The 21,426-nt window shown below is 39.2% G+C and overlaps 1 protein-coding gene across 6 annotated transcripts in view; it reads right to left on the bottom strand.

The window, feature by feature from the left end:
* BCLAF3 (BCLAF1 and THRAP3 family member 3) overlaps positions 1-20,795 on the bottom strand; it is a 123,810-nt gene extending 103,015 nt beyond the window's left edge. Inside the window, exons 1-3 of one of the 6 annotated variants that reach the window (XM_077145210.1) lie at positions 20,470-20,652; positions 18,054-18,217; positions 7,975-8,048 (exon numbers count right to left, since the gene is read on the bottom strand). In XM_077145210.1, the coding sequence (XP_077001325.1) occupies positions 7,975-8,015 (41 nt within the window). In that variant the 5' untranslated portion in view covers positions 8,016-8,048; positions 18,054-18,217; positions 20,470-20,652. Of the gene's footprint in view, positions 1-7,974; positions 8,049-18,039; positions 18,218-19,891; positions 19,967-20,469; positions 20,653-20,772 lie in introns of those variants that run through there. The other 5 variants (XM_077145207.1, XM_077145205.1, XM_077145208.1 and 2 more) reach the window with 5 other exon arrangements.
* Between the last annotated feature and the right edge of the window lie 631 nt (positions 20,796-21,426).

Here is a 21,426-nt window from a genome sequence, read left to right as displayed (position 1 = left end):
TAAAAACTGAGATGGTATAATCTAGGAATGCCTAGAGTGTATAATGGTAGTGACTAAATGTACAAATTTAAAAAATGTTTTTACATGAGGAAGAACAAAGGAATGTCATTACTGCAGGGTGCTGAAAATAGATGGTAATTCATATTTTAAAATTTAAACTAATGTGTGAGACTAAAGCAAAAAATGTTTATTTGGTACAAAATTTATATTTTGACTACTGCATTTCCTAATATAACTTATGTAGACAGCTTAACTGAACACCATTAAGTACATGGAATCTTGAGTAGGGCATGAGATTTTGTTGGTTTGTCCAGAGTGATGCCTCGATGAATCCCAGAGTGATTTGAACAGTGAATAAAAAAGTATTTGCAAAGTCCCCTTAAGGGAATGGTGAGAAAGGGGGAAAATTCAAATTCCCCAAGTTGAATTCTTGATATTTTCACAAGCAGTGCAAACAACCAAAGCCAAAGGCTGAGCCCCCAATCTTGGGGTTTGTTCATATGAAACTGAACCCCACAAAGGACAGGTCAAGCCTACTTAAAATTAGGCCTAAGAGTCACGCCCAAGAGAATCACTTTTGTTGCTCAGATGTGGCCTCTCTCTCTCAGCCAACACAACAAGGAAACTCACTGCCCTCCCCTTGTCTACGGGGGACATGACTCCCAGGAGTGTGGACCTTCCTGGCAACATGGGACAGAAATCCTAGAATGAGCTGAGACTCAGCATCAAGGGATTGAGAAACCCCTAGCACGAGCTGAGACTCAGCATCAAGAGATTGAGAAAACCTTCTCAACCAAAAGGGGTAAGAATGAAATGAGACAAAATAAAGTGTCAATGGCTGAGAGATTCCAAACAAGAGTTGAGAGGTTATCCTGGAAGTTATTCTTACACATTAAATTGATATTACCTTGTTAGTCAAGATGTAATGGAGAGGCTGGGGAGAACTGCCTGAAAATGTAGAGCTGTGTTCCAGTAGCCATGTTTCTTGAAGATGACTGCATAATGATAGAGCTTTCACAATGTGACTGTGTGATTGTGAAAACTTTGTGTCTGATGCTTCTTTTATCTACCTTATCAACAGACGAGTAAAACATACGGAATAAAAATGGATAATAGGCAGAACAAATGTTAAAATAAATTTATATTGAAATGCTAGTGATCAATAAAAGGGAGGGGTAAGACGTATGGTATGCATGAATTTTTTGTTTTCTTTTTATTTCTTTTTCTGAATAGATGCAAATGTTCCAAGAAATGATCATGATGATGAATATGTAACTATGTGATGATATTGTGAATTACTGATTATACATGTAGAATGGAATGATCAAAAGTTAAAAATGTTTGCATTTGGTGTTTTCAGGTATTTTTTAAAAATTAATAAAACAAAAGAACAAAGGAATGTTAATATTGCAGGGTGTTGAAAATAGATGGTAATTCATATTTTAAAACTATGTGTAAGAGTAAAGTAAAAAATGCTTATTTGGTACAAAATTTATAATTTGACGATTTCCTAAAATAACTTACGTGGACAGTTTAATTGAACACCATAAGTACATGGAATCTTGGGTAGGGCATGAGATTTTGTAGGTTTATTTATAGTGATGCCCCGATAAATCTCAGAGTGATTTGAACAGTACATAAAAAAGTTATTTGGAAAGTCCCCTTAGGAAAATGGTGAGAAAGGGGGAAAATTCAACTTCCCCCTGTGCGGAATTCCTGATAGTCTCACAAGCAGCAGGGACAACCAAAGCAATAGGCCGAGTCCTCAATCTTGGGGTTTCTTCATATGAAACATCCCCACAGAGGACAGGCTAAGCCTACTTAAAATTAGGACTAAGAGTCATTCCCAAGAGAACCTCTTTTGTTGCTCAGATATGACCTCTCTCTCTCTCAGCAAATACAGCAAGCAAACTCACTGCCCTCCATCTCTCTACACCGGACATGACTCCGAGGGGTGTGGACCTTCCTGGCAACATATACAGAAATACTAGAATGAGCTGGGACTCAGTACCAAGGGATTGAGAAAACCTTCTCGACCAAAAGGAGGAAGAGCGAAATGAGACAAAATAAAGTGTCAATGGCTGAGAGAGTCCAAACAGAGTCAAGAGGTTATCCTGGAGGTTATTCTTACACATTAAGTAGATATCAACTTTTTAGTTAAGGTATATTGGAAAGGCTGGAGGGAAGTGCCTGAAAATGTAGAGCTGTGTTACACTAGCCACGTTTCTTGAAGATGATTGTATAATGATATAGCTTTCACAACGTGACTGTGTGATTGTGAAAACTTTAGGTCTGTTGCTCCTTTTATCTACGGTTTTGACAGATGAGTAAAACATATGGATTAAAAATAAATAATAGGACTTCTAGGTCAAGATGGCGGCTTAACAACGTGCGCATTTTAGTTCGTCTTCCAGAACAACTACTAAATAACCAGAAACAGTACAGAACAGCTCCTGGGGCCACGTCAATGACCAGACACACAGTGTACCTCAGTCTGGACCAGCTGGACCAGCTGCGAGCACCCCCCAGAACCGTGAGTTCCCAAAGCTGCAGTGGCCAGCACCACTCCCCCACAGGCCGCTTCCCAGAGGGGAAAGGAAAGGACTTTACCAGCAGCAGGGACTGGGCACAATCAAACACCAATTGTGGAACTAATTAACAAATTCTGACTACTAAAAAGAGGCCCCCAGCTTAGGTGAAACTGATCAAAGCGGAGGTTGCTCATTTTTGCCCCAGCACCAAGGGGGCAGGACTGACAGAAAAAGGGGGAAAAAAAAAAAAGAAGGAAACAGAGGTTTTTGTGGCTGTGTATCTACAGAGGCTTAACTGCCTTTGGATACAGCGGCAGGCCTTTTCAGGCTGCAACTGCCCTAGGCATAGGCAGAAGTGAGCTCTTTTGGGGGCTTATCTGGAGCCGGTGCCTTCACCAGGGGAGGGGTGAAGTCTAACTCAGGTGGAATCCCTCCATCAAGGAATTCAGACACCAGGGCTTGGTAATCTGAAGCCATTAAAACCAGCCTATAACCTCTCCTCTGTCTCCACCACACCCCCAGCAGGGAGAGTCTGCCAAAGTCAAAGGTACAGGATCACCTTATGCTGGTGGGACCTGCAGTCAGACAAGCGCCACATACTGGCAGGATAAGAAAAACAGAGTCCAGAGACTTCACAGGAAAGTCTTTCAACCTGCTGGGTCTCACCCTCAGGGAAAACCGACACAGGTGACTCTCTCCTCCTGATAGGAGGCCAGTTTAGTCTGGGAAAATCTGGCTGGGGTCTATAATATCTAAAAGTAGACCCTCCTAAGGTGTGTGTGTGGGGGGGGAAGGCACCACACAAGCAGGGCAAGAAACAAGAAAACAAGAACTGAAAAATTCTCCTCTGTTAAACAAAACTTAACCTAAAGGTCCAGATAAAGCTGAACAGAACATCAAAGAACAGATAGACAACAAAATCATCCAGCAAGAAAACCCTAGATAGAAGAAGTGAAAGCAATCTCCAGAATAAACTAATTAAGGTAATTAAATGCCTAGATGCCAGCAAAAAATAACAAATCACACTAGGAAAATTGAAGATATGGCCCAGTCAAAGGAACAAACCAACAATTCAAATGACATACAGGAGCCTAAATAATTAATTCAGAAATACGAACAGACATGGAAACCTCATCAAAAACCAAATCAATGAATTGAGGAAGGATATAAAGAAGGCAAGGAAAGAACAAAAAGAAAAAACTGAAAGTCTGAAAAAACATTCACAGAACTTATGGGAATGAAAGACACAGTAGAAGAGATGAAAAAAACAATGGAAACCTACAATGGTAGATTTCGAGAGACAGAACATAGGATTTCTGAACTGGAGGATGGAACATCTGAAATCTCACAAGAAACAGAAATTATAGGGAAAAAAATGGAAAAATACGAGCAGGGACTCAGGGAATTGAAAGACAATATGAAACGCATGAATATAAATGTTGTGGGTGTCCCAGAAGGAGAAAAGAAGGGAAAAGGAGGAGAAAAACTAATGGGGGAAATTATCACTGAAAATTTCCCAACTCTTATGAAAGACTTAAAATTACAGATCCAAGAAGTGCAGCGTACCCCAAAGAGAATAGATCCAAACAGACATACTCCAAGACATTTAATAATCAGAATGTCAGAGGTCAAAGAGAAAGAGAGGATCTTGAAAGCAGCAAGAGAAAAGCAATCCATCACATATAAGGGAAGCCCAATAAGACTATGCGCAGATCTCGCAGCAGAAACCATGGAGGCAAGAAGACAGTGGGATAATATATTTAAATTATTAAAAGAGAAAAACTGCCAACCAAGAATTCTATATCCAGCAAAATTGTCCTTCAAAAATGAGGGAGAAATTAAAACATTTTCAGACAAAAATCACTGAGAGAATTTGTGACCAAGAGACCAGCTCTGCAAGAAATACTAAAGGGAACACTACAGACAGATATGAAGACAGAAGAGAGAGGTGTGGAGAAGAGTGTAGAAAGGAAGACTATGAGTAAAGGTAAAAAGAAGGAAAATTAGATATGACATATAAAATCCAGAAGACAAAATAGTAGAAGAAAGTACTACCCATGCAGTAATAACACTGAATGTCAATGGATTAAACTCTCCAATCAAAAGACATAGTCTGGCAGAATGGATTAAAAAACAGGACCCATCTATATGCTGTCTCTACTCAAAGGACACGAAGCCAAGGACACAAATGGACATTTACACACCAATGTTTATAGCAGCATTATTAACAATTACCAAGAGATGGAAACAGCCAAAATGTCCATCAACAGACAGTTGGCTAAACAAACTGTGACATTTACATAAGATGGAATATTATACAGCTGTAACACAGAATAAAGTTATGAAGTATGTAACAACATGAATGGACCTTAAGGACATTATGCTGAGTGTGATTAGCCAGAAACAAAAGGATAAATACTGTATGGTCTCACTGGTATGAACTGACATTAGTGAATAAACTTGGAATATTTCCTTGGTAACAGAGACCATCAGGAGATAGAAATAGGGTGAGATATTGGGTAATTGGAGCTGAAGAGATACAGATTGTGCAACAGGACTGAATATAAAAACTCAGAAATGGACAGCACAATATTATCTAACTGTGATGTAATTATGTTAAAACACTGAATGAAGCTGCATATGAGAATGATAGAGGGAGGAGGGCTGGGGCATAAATGAAATCACAAAGAAAGAGACGATAAAGATTGAGATGGTGTAATCTAGGAATGCCTAGAGTGTATAATGATAGTGACTAAACATACAAATTTAAAAAATGTTTTTGCATGAGGAAGAACAAAAGAATGTCATTACTGCAGTGTGCTGAAAATAGATGGTACTTAATAGTTTAAAATTCCAACTAAATTGAAATTGAGACTGAAGCAAAAAATGTTTATTTGGTACAAATCTACACTTTGACTAGTGCATCTCCTAATATAACTTATGTAGATAGTTGATTGAACACCTTAAGTACATGGAACTTCGTATGGGACATGAGATTTTGTTGGTTTGTCCAGAGTGATGCCCCGATGAATCCCAGAGTGATCTGATCAGTGAGTGGAAAAGTATTTGCAAAGTCCCCTTCGGGGAATGGTGAGAATGGGGGAAAACTCAACTTCCCCAAGTTGAATTCTTGATATTCTCACAAGCAGTGTGGACAACCAAAGCTATAGGCTGAGCCCCCAGTCTTGGAGTTTGTTCATATGAAACTTAACCCCACAGGGGATAGGTCAAGCCTACTTAAAATTAGGCCTAAGAGTCACCCCCAAGAGAACCTCTTTTGTTGCTCAGATGTGGCCTCTCTCTCCAGCCAACACAGCAAGCAGACTCACCACCCTCCCCCTGTCTACGTGGGACATGACTAGCAGGGGTGTGGATCTTCCTGGCAGCATGGGACAGAAATCCCAGAATGAGTTGAGATTCAGCATCAGGGGATTGAGAAAAACCCTAGAATGAGCTGAGACCCACCATCAAGGGATTGAGAAAACCTTCTGGACCAAAAGGGGGAAGAGTGAAATGAGACAAAGTGTCAATGGCTGAGAGATTACAAACAGAGTCGAGAGGTTGTCTTGGAGGTTATTCTTATGCATTAAGTAGATATCACCTTGTTATCCAAGATGTAATGGAGAGGCTAGAGGGAACTGCCTGAAAATGTAGAGCTGTGTTCCAGTAGCCATGTTTCTTGATGATGATTGTATAATGATATAGCTTTCCCAATGTGAGTGTGTGATTGTGAAAACCTTGTGTCTGATGCTCCTTTTATCTACCTTGTCAACAGATGAGAGGAACATATGGGATAAAAATAAATAATAGGGGGAACAAATGTTAAAATGAATTTAGTTTGAAATGCTAGTGATCAATGAAAGGGATCAGTAAGGGGTATGGCATGTAAAATTTTTTTGTTCTGTTTGTTATATTTTTCTGTTGTCTTTTTATTTCTTTTTCTGAATTGATGCAAATGTTCTGGGAAATGATCATGATGATGAATATGCAACTATGTGATGATATTGTGAATTGCTGAGTATACGTGTTGGGAATGTTTGTGTTTCTTGTAATTTTTTTTAATTAATAAAAAATTTTTAAAAAAATAAATGAATAATAAGGGGAACAAATTTAGGAGACTGAAATGCTAGTGATCAATGAAAGGGAGGGTTAAGGGATATGGTATGCATGAATTTTTTTCTGTTTTCTTTTTATTTCTCTTTTTCTGAATTGATATAAATGTTCTAAGAAATGATCATGATGATGAATATACAACCATTTGATGATACTGTGAATTATTGATTATATATGTAGAACGGAATGAGCATATGGTAAGAATGTTTGTGTTTGTTATGTTTAAAAAAATTAATAGAAAAATAAATAATAGGGGGAACAAAGGTTAACATAAATTTAGTAGATTGAAATGCTAGTGATCAATGAAAGGGAGTGATAAGGGATATAGAAAAAAATAGGGGAAACAAAGACTAAAATATATTAGACAGGTGGAAATACTAGCAATCAATGAGAAGGGGGTAAGGGGTATGGTATGTATGAGTTTTTCTATTTTCTTTTTATGAACTGATGTAAATGTTCTAAGAAATGATCATGGTGATGAATATACAACTATGTGATGATATTGTGAGTTACTGATTATATATCAAGAATGGAATGATCACATGGTAAGAATGTTCGTGTTTGTTGATATGTTTAAAGAAAAAAACATCTACTCATCCTTAAATACCTAGCTAAAATCTTTTTTTTTAAAATTTTTAAGTATCCCCTTTTCCCTCCACAAAAGCAGAACTAATTATTCCCTCCCTGTGACTCCAAGGAACCCCAATCAGTAGTATAGCACTTTTCACACTGTGTTCTATTTGGCTTCAGTGTCAATCTCCCCAGCCAACCTGTATGTTTGCTGAGGCCATATCACATGTTATCCTTGCCTTTGCATTCCTAGCACCTGCCAGTCTTTAGTAGGTTTACAACAGTAGTTGAATCATTCACATCTTATTATATATACTATTTATACAAATGACAGCAGAGAGGATCACTGAACTATAACTGCATCATTCAAAACTCTATTATTCTGCTGTGAAGAAGATAAACAAATAGGGACCTCTGTACTTCCTAACCCTCAATTTCTTCAAACATTCTGATTATGAAAGAAAATAAAACACACTGAAGAGTTCTAAATCACTGACTATTACAAAAAATGTATCACCCTTACGATATCTCTCACTCTCCTTGGCTGTGGTCATTGCATTTCTTTTTATTATGGATTAATTCTAGCTACTGCTGGTAAATAAAAAAAGCTGTTAGCTCTTCAAATTTAAAAGTACAACCTCTACCACTAAAAAGCACCTATTGTGAATAATCAGGTCCTAGGAGCTTATTAAAATAGGTCTTGACCGGTACCATCCCATCACAAATCTAAGCTTATTCTGCTAAGATAAGAACTGCTCACCTGGGTTTCCACCTAGGGGATCTAGACCGTGACCGAGCCATCCTTTGACATGTGAGCAATATTCACTCTTCACTCTGCAAAGAAACATAGTATTAGCAAGTTTGCAGAAAGAGCCTACAGTCTGGTCTGAATCACAGTGAATGCCAAGAAGAAAAAACTACATAACCACTCTGTGCCTCAGTTTCCTCATCTGTAAAATGGGAGTAATAATAACAGGACCCACCTGATTGGAATGTTGTAAAGATAAAGTGACCTAAAGAATCAATAAGCTTTTTCCGTAAAGGGCCAGACAGTAATAATTTAAAACTCTGTGGACCATATAAGGTCTGCAACCCATCTTTTTTGTTTGTTTGTTTTTCAAACAACTATTTAAAAGTGCAAAAAACATTTTTAGCTCAAGGGCCATACAAAAACAGGCACTGCAGGCCAAATGCACTGTAGCTTGCTGGCCCCTGAGCTAAACTAGGAAAAGCACCTAGAATAATGTCTGATAGCAACTACAAAATAAGTTCAAAAAAGAGAAAAAAATTACCCACCCTCCATCAAAACACAGCCACTACTATCTTCCCATCTTCCACCATGTACATAAACACTTCATATAATCACGGTAAAAATATTTAGCCCTGATGGTATATCCTGACCTTTAAAGTTGTTGGATAATAAGAATTTGAATTTCCAATTATAATATCCAATTGCTTAACACTTCACCAGAAAAATATACAACTTAATTAACCATTAGATGTTTATTTTGTTTATTTTGTACTATAACAAAAAATGTCCAATAAGTATATTCTTTTGTTTGTTTGCTTGTTCTTTCATGGGCAGGCACCAATAATCGAACCCGGGTCTCCGGCATGGCAGGCGAAAACTCTGCCACTGAGCTACCATCACACTGCCCATACGTGTATTTTTAAAAGCAATTCAAAACTTGATTTTTTTCAAATATTCCTTAGTCTTTAGAAGAAAGCAGTAGCTCTAGGAATTGAATTTTAAAAATACGTCATTAGGGTATAATCTTCTCTACTAGCTATTCTTTTCATTTCGTAAGTCCTCCTCAGTTCTGAAACTATAATTAAGTAGCTCTTAATTTACTGGACTCATACCCTTTGGTGGCTTTCAAAATTACTGCCATGGGCCCATGAATCATACAGCCACCATGCACAGACCACATATTTCTCCCTTTACAACTAAACTCCTAAAAAGGGCTGCCTGTATACCAGTGATTACCTTCAATTCTTCTCCTAATCTTGCTTGACTCCTTACAATCCGGCTTTCTGCCCTACCACTGCACAACTTAGCCCTAGTCAAGACCACTAACGAAATCCATATTGCTAAATCCAATGATTACTTCTCAGTCCTCCTCCTCCTTGATCTACCAGTAGTATTTGACAGTCTATCCACTTAAATCTTCATCCCTGAAGCACTGTTTTCACTTGGATTTCAGAATACTAGTTTCTTGGTTTGCCTTCTACTTCTTTAACCTTCCTCTGTGTCCTTTGCTGGTTTCTCCTTACCGCTCACCTCACCACTGCAACCCCTAAAAGTGAATGCAGGAAGGACTTCCAGGGAATATAGTGGAGTAGGGAGCTTTGGGACTCAATTTTTCCACCAAAATGATTATTAAACACACAGGAACAGTATGAAACAATTATTTGGAAACTCCAGAAGAACACTGTATAGCATCCAGGGAGAGCAGGAGGAAGAGGCATAGAAATTACGGTAAAGAACCATTTTCTCTCCTTACAGCAGCTTACTGGAGTGATCCCCCACTCTCACAGCAGGTGACTGCAGGATCCAGTCCCTGGCTAGCTAATGTGGACAGTAAGGGACATAAAAATTCTCTTCCCCAGACCTGGAGTGTGCACAAAGGACCACTTATCACAGGTTTTGATTACCAAATTGGGATCACTAGACCCCAGCTCTGAAGGCAGCTACTGTTTCAACCCCACAGCAAAGGCCGTGATACCCACTGTTTCAACCCTGCACTGACAAAGGCAGCAACAGTCATTATTTCAACCATTGCTGGCCAGGGCAGAGGCAGTAGAGATTTAAAGACACAGGGCCTCCTCAGGGCTGAGGGAGACAATTAGCCAAAGGGCTGCATTTCCTAGGCAGGCCAATAAAGTTCAGCTTTGGGGGACCATTGGAGAAACTTCAGGCACCCTTCCTGAATCCCCCACAAGGTACTTTGGAGCCAGTCTGTGGCCCCTGTGTGGGTCCCTGGCCCTGTTTTGGCTGGGAAAGACTGAATTGGGAAAGTCCTTCCTGGGGTTATGCTCCCTGAAACTTCCCCCAAGCAAAAGCAGCATGAGACAATAAAAGGAGTGTAAAAATTTATAGAGGCAGACAGTCTGGGACAAAGGCCTGCCAACTTCAGATACCTGGGAGAGGGACGCTTGTCCCCTGGGAAACAGAAGGGGCAACCAAACCCCAGTAAACAGGGGAATTCTAAAACAACTAAAAAGCAAAAGCCCAGGACAAGACAGAGACCCAGTAAGACAGGGAAAACCCTGCGCAGTGCATTCACCTCAGGCAGACCTTCCTAATAGGAGAGTTGAAGCTCAAGAAAATTTATCTTATCACCAGCTGGTTACAAAACCAAGAAACAACATCTCAGGGAATAAGTTCCAGAGTTAACATTTTAAAATATAAAATGTACAGTATACAACAAGAGTACAAGACAAAGAAACAGGAGATGATGGCCCATCCAAAGGAAGAGGATAAAAATACAGAAAACACCAACAAAGACAAGAATGTGGACATACCGAACAAAACCTTTTAAAAAATGACCCTAAAAATGCTTAAGGAGATGAAGGAAAATACAAAGGAAGAACTATAGGATTTCAAGAAAACAATGAATGAACAATATTAGAGTCTAAGGAAAGAAACAGAAATTTTAAAAAGGAACCAAACAGAGCTAATGGAGTTGCTGACCACAGTAACTGAAATGAAAAAAATGCCCAGGAGGGTTTCAGGAGCAGAATGGAGCTGACAGAAGAAAGAATCAATGAACTTGAAGACAAGACATTTGAAATGAGTCAAGCCAAGGAGGAGAAAGAAAGAAGAAATATTAAAAGTGAAAACAGCCTAAGACAGCTATGGGACACTATCAGTGCACCAATATATGCATTACGGGAGTCCCCGAAGGAGAAGAAAGAGAGAAAGGGGCAGAAGGAACAGAAAAAAAGAAAAAAAACCATAATGACAGGCAGGCAATGGTGGCTCAGTTGCAGAGTTCTCACCTGCCATGCTGGAGACCTGGGTTCGTTTCCCAGCACCTGCCCATATGGAAAAAAACAAAAACAACAACAACAACAAAACACAATGACAAAGAACTCCTTAAACTTAGGGGGAAAAAAATGATTATGCAGATCCAAGAAGCTCAGAGAACACCAAACAGGATAAACATTAAGAAAAATACATCCTGTCACATATTGATTACACTTTCAAATGCGAAGGACAAGGAAAGAGTTCTGAAAGCTGCAAAGAGAAAAGTGACATGTTACATACAAGGAACTCCTAATAAGGCTGAGGGCCAATTTCTCATTAAAAACCATGGAAGAAAGAAAGCAGCGGGTTGAAATACTTAAAATGCTGAAGAAAAATAGCTGCTAGCCAAAATTTTATATCTGGCAAGAATCTTTTCCAAAAATGAGGGAGATTATGACATTTCTGGGTAAACAAAAGCTGAGGGAGTTTATCACCACTAGACTTGCCCTACAAGCAATGTCAAAGGGACTTCTTCAGACTGAAACTAAAGGATACTAGGTAGTGGTTCAAAGAAACATAAACCAATAAAGAGTTGTGGTAAAGATAAGCATTTGGGGAATTATAAATGCCAGTATTATTGCAGTATATTGTTTTAGGATGTAATTCCACTTCTCAGTTCCTACAAGTGCTAAAATGCAAATGAATAAAAAATAATGTAAATCTAGGTTTTTGGAAATACAATGTACAAAGATATAAGTGGTAAAAAGAACAAAAAGTGGTGCGGGGACAGAAGGGTATGAGAAAAGTATATGTGCATGATAGTTAAGTTGGCATCAAACCAAATATGATTGTTATTTATTTAGGATGTTAAATTTTAACACCATGGTAATCACAAGGAAAACAGCTGAAAAATATATCTAGATAGAAATGAGAAGGCACTTAATACGGTACAACACAAGAAAGCAAAATATGAAAGTAAGCTTTAACAGCAGTGAGGGTCAAAAAAAGGTATATAACTCAAAAAGCTAAATAGAAAAATGGCAGCAGAAAGACCTGTATTATCAGTAGTGACTTTAAACATAAACAGATTAAACACTTCAGTCAAAAGGCAAAGATTGGCAGAATGGATAAAAAAGTATGAACCAACTATATGTTGTCTTGAAGAGACTTATCTTAAATCAAAGATACAAGTAGGTTGACAGTGAATGGCTGGAAAAAAATATTTCATGCAAGCATTAACCAAAACAGAGCTGGAGTGGTTATAATAACACTGGATAAAATAGACTTTAAGTCAAAAACAGTTACAACGGACAAAGATGGTCATTATATAGTGATAAAGGGGACAATTCAATGGGAAGATGTAACAATTATATAGATGCAAACAGACTAAATTTACCAATTAAAAGATACAGACTGGCAGAATGGATTAAGAAAGATAATCCAGCTATGTGCTACTTATAAGAGACTCATCTTAGATAACAAGGATACAAATAGATTGAAAGTAAAAGGATATCTCTTTTAATTTCTATCTTAGAGTAGCTATAAGTAAAAACCTAAAATTGTAGAACTGTAAGCCACATCAAACTCTGAAATATGTTCTACAATTAATTGTGGTGCTGTGCTTTGAAATTACTGATTTTTTTGTATATATGTTATTTTTCACAAAAAATAAAGGAAAAAAGTCGATTGTGGTGATAAAAAAAATATTTAAGCCTTCTAGCCTCCTACATTCTGGAGCAGCTAGAAGGAAAAGTCTGAGACGATCATATGGTAGCCCATGACAGACAGAACAAAGTTATGAAGTACGTAACAATATGGATGGACCTTAAGGACATTATGCTGAGTGAAATTAGCCAGAAACAAAAGGACAAATACTGTATGGTCTCACTGATATGAACTGACATTAAGGATTGAACTTGGATAATTTCAGTTAAGAACAGAGGTCATCAGGAGATAGAAATAGGGTAGATATTGGGTAACTGGAACTGAAGGGATACAGATTGTGCAACAGGACTGACTGTAAAATTCAGAAATGGATAGTACAATACTACCTAACTGTAATACAATAATGCTAGAACACTGAAGGAAGCTGAATGTGAGAATGACAGAGGGAGGAGGCCTGGGGCACAAATGAAATCAGAAGGAAAGATACACGATAAAGACTGAGATGGTATAATCTAGGAATCCCTAGAGTGTATGATAGTGACTAAATATACAAACTTTAAAATGTTTTGCATGAGAAAGAAGAAAGGAATGTCAATAATGTAGGGTCTTGAAAATAGATGGCAATTCATATTTTAAAATTTTAACTTATGTGTGAGACTAAAGCAAACAATGTTTATTTGGTACAAAATTTATATTTTGAGCAGTGCAGTTCTTAATATAACTTACGTGGACAGCTTAACTGACCACCATAACTACATGGAACCTTGAGTAGGGCATGAGATTTTGTAGGTTTGACCAGAGTGATGCCTCAATAAATCCCAGAAGGATTTGAATAGTAAATAAAAAAGTATTTGCAAAGTCCCCTTGGTGGAATGGTGAGAAAGGAGGAAAATTCAACTTTCCCAAATGGAGAATTCTTGATAATCTCACAAGCAGTGGGGACAACCAAAGCAATAGGCTGAGCCCCCAATCTTGGGGTTTGTTCATATGAAACTTAACTCCTCAAAGGATAGGCTAAACCTACTTAAAATTAGGCCTAAGAGTCACCCCCAAGAGAATCTCTTCTGTTGCTCAGACGTGGCCTCTCTCTCTCAGCCTACACAACAAGGAAACTCACTGCCCTCCCCCTGTCTATGTGGGACATGACTCCCAGGGGTGTCTACCCTGGGAGACTACCCATGACTACCAGGACCATCCTGGTAACGTGGGACAGAAATTCTAGAATGAGCTGGGACTCAGCATCAAGGGACTGAGAAAACCTTCTCGACCAAAAGGGGGAAGAGCGAAATGAGACAAAATAAAGTGTCAATGGCTGAGAGAGTCCAAACAGACGTGAGAGGTTATCCTGGAGGTTATTCTTACACAATAAATAGATATCACCTGTTTAGTTAAGGTGTAATGGAGAGACTGGAGGGAACTGCCCGAAAACATAGAGGTGTGTTTCGGTACCCATGTTTCTTGAAGATGATTGCATAATGATACAGCTTTTGCTATGTGACTGTTTGGTTGTGAAAACCTTGTGTCTGATGCTTTTATCTCCCTTTTGACAGATGAGTAGAACATATGGATTAAAAAACAAATAAATAATAGGGGGAACAAATGTTAAAATAAATTTAGTAAATTGAAATGCTAGTGATCAATGAAAGGGAGGGGTAAGGAGTATGGTATGTATGAGTTTTTTTCTGTTTTCTTTTTATTTCTTTTTCTGAATTGATGCAACTGTTCTGAGAAATGATCATGATGATGAATACATAACTGTGATGATTTTGTGAGTTATTGATTATATAACAAGAATGGAATGATTGTGTTTATATGTGGTTATGTTTCATAAAAAAAGATTATGGTGAAGCATACACAACTATGTCATGATACTGTGAGTCACTGGTTGTATACCATGTATGGACGTTATGTTTGTGAAGATTTGTCAACAAAAATATTTTTTTTTTAAATGAATAGCTATTTTAAAAACCTGCACATGAATGTTTATAGCAGCCTTATTAATAATTGTCAAAAACTGGAAACAACCAAGATGTCCTTCAATAGGTGAATGGATAACAAACTGGTATAACCATACGATAGAGTACTATTCAGCAATAAACAGAAATGAGTTATCAACCTACATAAAGGCATGGAGAGAGTGATTTGCACAGTAAATAAAGAAGCATTTGCAAAGTCCCCTTGGGGGAATGGCAAGAAAGGGGGAAAATTCAACTGCCCCCTTTGAAGAATTCCTGATAATCTCGCAAGCAGTGGGGACAACCAAAGCAATAGGCCAAGCCCTTGATGTTGGGGTTTGTTCATATGTAACTTATCCCTGCAAAAGATAGGTTAAGCCTACTTAAAATCAGGTCTAAGAGTCACCCCCAGAGAACCTCTCTTGTTGCTCAGATGTGGCCTCTCTCTCTCAGCCAACACAGCAAGCAAACCCACTGCCCTCCCCCTCTCTACATGGGACACGACTCCCAGGGGTGTAAACCTCCCTGGCGACGTGGGACAGAAATCCTAGAATGAGCTGGGACTCAGCATCAAGGGATTGAGAAAACCTTCTAGACCAAAAGGAGGAAGAGAGAAATGAGACAAAATAAAGTATCAGTGGTTGAGAGATTTCAGAGTTGAGAGGTTATCCTGGAGGTTATTCTTACACATTATATAGATATCCCCTTTTTAGTTTAAGGCATATTAGAGAGGCTAAAGAGAAGTGCCTGAAACTGCAGAGCTGTGTTCCAGTAGCCATGTTTCATAAAGATGAACGTATGACAATAAAGCTTTCACAATGTGACTGTGATTGTGAAAAACTTGTGTCTGATGCTCCTTTTATCAACAATATGGACAGATGAGTAAAAAATATGGATTAAAAATAAATAAATTTAAAAATAAATAAATAATAGGGGAAACATGTTAAAACAAATTGAGTAGATTGAAATAATAGGGATCAATGAAAAAAGAATGGTAAGGGGTGTAGAAAAAAACCAGAGGGAACAAAGTTTAAAATCTATTGAGTAGATGGAAATATTAGTGATCAATGAGAGGGAGGGGTAAGGGTTATGGTATGTATGAGTTTTTTCTTTTTTCTTTTTTCTTTTTATTTCTTTATCTGGAATGATGCAAATGTTCTAAAAAATGATCATGGTGATGACTATACTACTATGTGATGATATTGTGAGTCACTGATTGTACACCATGTATGGAATGTTTGTATGTTAAGAATGTCTGTGTTTGTATGTTGTGCTGGCTTGTTAATTAAAAAAAAAAAGACATGGAAGAACTTTAAAAGCCTAATGCTAAATGAAAGACACCAGTCTGAAAATCTGCATATAGTGTCATTCTCACTATATGACATTCTGGAAAAGGCAAAATTATACAGACAGCAAAAAGATCAGTGGTTATCAAGAGTACAGGGGGATGGAATGAGGAATGAGCAGTTGGAGCACACAGCATTTTTAGGGCAGTGGAATATGATACTGTATCATAGGTTAAGGCAGAGTATATGATACTGCAATAGTGCATAAATGGCATTACATGTATGTCAAAATTCATAGAACTGTACAATGCAAAGAATGAACCCTAAAGCAAACTAAGGACTTTATATAATAATAATATATCAATATAGGTTCATCAACTGTAACAAATGCACCATATTGATGCAAGATGTTAATAAGAAAAACTGTGGGGTTTGCATGGGGGGCAGTCTAAAGGAACCCTCTTATTTCTGCACAATTTTTCTGTAAATCTAAAATGGCCCTAAAACATAAGTTCTATTAAAAATAATAAATTAAATTTAAACCCCTCTCCCTAAAATTAAAATAGCAAAGAAAATCAAAAGAAAGCACATGAAGGAAATAAAGATAAAAGTATAAATTAATGAGACCAAGAACAGAAAATTAGATCTAATTAATAATTTAAAATTTTGTTTTTGAAAAAAATTAATACATAAACCACTACATAAATTAATCAAGTAAAAAAGGGTAAAAGCACAAATACACAAAATAAGAAATGATATGAGGGAAATAATCAATAAAATAGAGGAAAATTTTTTAAATCCTAAGAGATTACTTTGTAGACCTTATGCAAATAAATTTGAAACCCCAGATGAAAAGGATAATTTCCTAGAGAAATAACAGATGGCCAAAAATGATCCCATTAGTATTAGAAAGCTTAAAAAGACCACTGTCCATAGAAGAAACAGAGAAAGTTAAGGAAATATTCTACGAAAAAGCATTAGGCCCAGAGAGCTTCATAAGGGAATTCTACCTTCAAATACCAGATAGCTTCAATGCTCTATAAATTATTCCACAGGATAACACAAGAAGGATCAATCTTGTAGGAACACCAATATTTCCTGGAAGATGAACCAGCACAGGAGATTGAGAAAGAACAGCCTGTAAGAAGGGAACCCTGGCATGTAGAATCTCAGAAATCAAAGGATGTTTCAAGAAGGTAGTCTTTCACAATAAATGCTACATAGAGGTCAAATAAAAGGAATGATAAGTGTTAATGTACAGCTTGAAGACTAAATGGGTCAGGAAACTGTGAAAGTCAATTTTAGACAACCCCTTTAAACAGTCTGGTAGGGAAGTTACAAAGAGAAACTGAGGAGCAGCTGGAACCAGATGAGGGGTTTAGGGAGGAAGTTTGGAAATGGGAGCAACTAGAGTACGTTGACTGTTGATAAGAAGGGCACTGTTAATTTGTCTGGCATTGGGGCTTTAAAGCAGAATGACATACATAGTAAAGATGACTGGCAGTCTAATGAGCTTAATGTTTCCTTTGAGTCCTTAATATTAACTGCAAATAATATAGTCAATTGTGCCCAATATTCTACTTTTCCATATTATCTTCTTCACTGGTCTAAACTGAATTTTTAATCTGTGGTCACATTCCATGTTAATTTAGGAAAGGTTATTAGGTATCAGTGACTGCTGAGGGCTAGGAATACAAAGTTGGACCAGATCTATTTTCTTTCCTGGAGATGCTGTTTTCAGTAGATAAGAATGATCCTTCCTGGTTTACCAAGTGTCTTACAAATACTATCTCATTTAATCCTCACAACAAGCCTTTAAGGAAGGTGGAATTACCTCCTCCTCATAGGTGAAGAAACCAAGTGCCAGAAAGGTTAACCAATCTGCCCCAGGTGGAGGACCTGAAACTAGAATCCAGGTTCTCAGGCTCCAATACAAATAGTTTCCCTACCTTGCCACTCCTACCTTCAGAAAGATGACCCTGTGGAGACTGCCCATCACTTGCTCAGTCAGCAGAACTGGACTTTAGCACAGGAGAGAATAGTTGACATTCTGCATCACATCTAAAATTGCCATCTAAATTTGGAAAGCAGTTTTTATGCCCTCTAGCTGTCTGGGCTGTCTGTAACCTGTAGGGCACAAAGACTATGTTTTATTTATCATGAGATAAAGAATTATGTTTTATTTAGCTTTTTATCTGTTCCCTTCAGACCTTAATAGCACCTTCCAATATCTGCTCCTTCAACATCTGTACAGATTCATTCATTCACCTTGCTTCATCAATCCAGTATCATTTTGAATATAATTTAGAGCAGCAGTATAAAACTCCAAATTTAAAGAGTGAAACAATAAGAAGGCAAAAGGTATGAGAAAATAGCTTTTTCAATTCAAAATTTACTTTTAAAAATATATGAAACCCCTCCGGGTTTGATTCCTGGTGCCTGCCTATGAAAAAAAAAAAAAAAAGAAATATATATATATATATATGAACTTTAAGATCCTTCCGTGCCCTGAAATTTTTACAAGATGGCAATAAGAGCAATAAAATCTATGTTTAAATGTACTTTCCATTAATGTCTTATTTGACCCTTAAAACCATCCTGTAAGAAAAGTACAGTAAGGCAATATATTATAATCCTTAATTCAGAGCTGAGGAAATAGTCCCTTAAAAAAGTTAAGTGACTTGTATAAGGTAATCACATATAATGGAACTTAAGAAAATCCTGACTTTAAATCTCCTGTTCACTCTATTATGCTTTTGTCTAGATAAACTTTCATAGTCTTTACTATATCAATAAGAGTGAAATAAAAGACGAGAAACTGAATTGCTATCAACAAATAAGAAAAAATATGAGAAATAAAAGAAGGATACCTGTACTTGGTTGGAGAGAAAAGCATAAATGGCCCAAAAGTGTTTCTATAGAAAGCTTTAAATTCTGCCTTTTGCTAGGGTGTGGGAAAGGACACACATATTGTTGGCGGGAGTGCAAAATAATACATCCTTTCCAAAGGGATATTGAACAATACACATTTAAAAAAACCCTTTATGTACATACTCTGCCCAACAATTCCATCATCTAGGAATGAATGTATATTAAGAAAGTAATCATGGATATTCAAAGGCTTTTACATTTATCCAACAATGTGTTCAAGTAGTAAAAAATTGGGAATAGTCCATTTTAAACTTATTACAGCTATGTAACGGCATCCTAGGTAGTTAGAAAAAGAATGGTTACAAAAGAGAATCCACTTTAGAAAAATTCACTATTCATCTCTGCATAGAAAAAGACGGGGGGGGGGGGTGTAACAATATCAACAATGATTATTTGGAATGGTGAAATGGTAGTTTCTTCGTGGTTATTTTGTATATTACAGAACTTTTGTGTATATATGTCTTACATTTTTAATAAGACATTTAAACAGGTTTTTTTTTGGTGGGGGTCGGGGACAGCGGGGCTTTGGAAAGAAAATTTTTACAGCCATACTATTAAAATACCATTAAAAGATAAAGCATCACTATACAATTACCATTAAAACACCACTGAAAAATACAGCAATCATGAATTTCCACCAAGACCCTTACTTTTCAAATCCTAGCCTTTCGTTTGAACCTGCTCACATTCAGAAAAAATGGTAAAAAGGCTGACGGGCCAGAAGTTTAAGAGACCTTTCTGATTTCTACCCGTGGTGTTTAATTTATCCCTGAAAAGAAAAAGCAATCACCTAAGAGGAAGCTCTAAAACGTATCTCCTTAGGAAAACATTCAGAGGATAAGTTTCTCTCCCACTGCTTTCCCTCCTGACCTGCCGGTAGGACAATCCTGACAGTGACTGGCCCAGTTCCCTAATACGCCCCAGGAAGCACACGGGATGCGCCAATTTTCAGTATATGTTTTTAAAAAGGCAAGTTCTACTTTGTAATACAGGATAAAGGGCAGCTTTCGCTACTCATTCTTGACGTCACCAGAGGAAGGTGCCGCGTCGGGGAGGGAGCGTTTCAGCAAAAGGACAAAGCAGGGGTTTCTCGGCTCGGGTCCCACAGGCGACGCGTCCGGGGCCGCCTAAGGGACAAGGGCACCGTCCGCGGACACCGCGCACCCCCGCCATGGTAGACGCTCGGAGCCGCGGGGGCCGCAGCCTGCTGGACTATGGCGGAGGAACCGGGCTACGACGGCAGGTGGCAGGGTCGTCGTGCCTAAGGAAGGCGCCGGCCAAGCGAGCTGCGGGGCGCAGGGGAACCATCCTCGGGGAGTCGGAGCCCGGCTACCGCCTCCTCCCCACGGCCCCACCAGCCACACGGAGAACCGCCCTCCCGGGAGGCGGACACACCCTCCCCGCCGGCCAGGGACTCCGCGCCCCTCCCGCCCCCCAGGGCCGCTCACCAGCTGGGAGGTCACCGCCACCGACGCCACCGGTGCCGACGCCGCCGCCGCCGCCACTGGCCACTCGGGCCTCACCCCTTACACTGCCGACGTCCCCCACGGCAGCGTTACCATGGATCCCTCAGCTGGGCCGCGAGACCCGGAACTACTTCCTTCCGGAACCGCCTTGCCTAGCCCCCACCCTGGCCCCGCCCACTCTCAGCGGCCTCGCGCTGAGCCCGCTCCCCGCGCCGACCCCAGTTAACAACTCCTTGCCCGCGAGGGTGCCCCGCCCGGGCCGCTCGGGCCAGAGCGCCTGCGCACCTTGGCGCCCGCCCGCTCCCGCCAGAGCGCCTGCGCCTGTCCGCCCAGAAGGAAAGCTCGCACTGGGCGACGGGAGGCGGAGCTCGAATTCCAGGGGTCCTAGGGGTTGAGGGTCAGAGGTTGAAGATCAGGGGTTGGAGGTCGCCTATCAGGCAGGGGCTGGAGCTCGCTAAGGGTCTCGTGGGCCATCCAGCCTTGTGCAGATGGACACGCCAGGACGACTGAGGCAGCGCAAGGCAAAGGTTACGGGAACCAGATGGACCTATGCCTTCCAGCTATCAGTCCCCAGAGCCTAGGCCCTCAAAGCCCTTCCAGAACCCACTTTCCTGACCTGCACCTCTGTGACCTCACTTCCTGTCGACTCCATCCCTAACCATTCCCCTAACCTCTAGCCATCCCCTATGCTTGAAATTCATCTTTAGCTTCTCCCCAGAAAACAGAGCCTCCCCTTGGGACCTCCCGAGTAGGTTGATGGTGCCAACATGTCTCCACCATCCAATTCAAAAGATTGACTCATCTTGGTCCACTCCCTTGATTGCCCCTGCCGTGCTCCATCCACCAGCACAAAAGTGGTATGTCTTAATTCTTGGATACTTTGGTAATCTTTCTACCTCTTGCAAAGTTTCTCTCAGGGTTTGTCCTATGGTAGAATCA

This window comes from Tamandua tetradactyla, chromosome X (genome assembly GCF_023851605.1).
Source record: "Tamandua tetradactyla isolate mTamTet1 chromosome X, mTamTet1.pri, whole genome shotgun sequence".
Classification (NCBI taxonomy): Eukaryota; Metazoa; Chordata; class Mammalia; order Pilosa; family Myrmecophagidae; genus Tamandua; species Tamandua tetradactyla.
The sequence above is the reverse complement of the archived record's forward strand: the minus strand, read 5'-3'. Positions and strand labels throughout refer to the sequence as shown.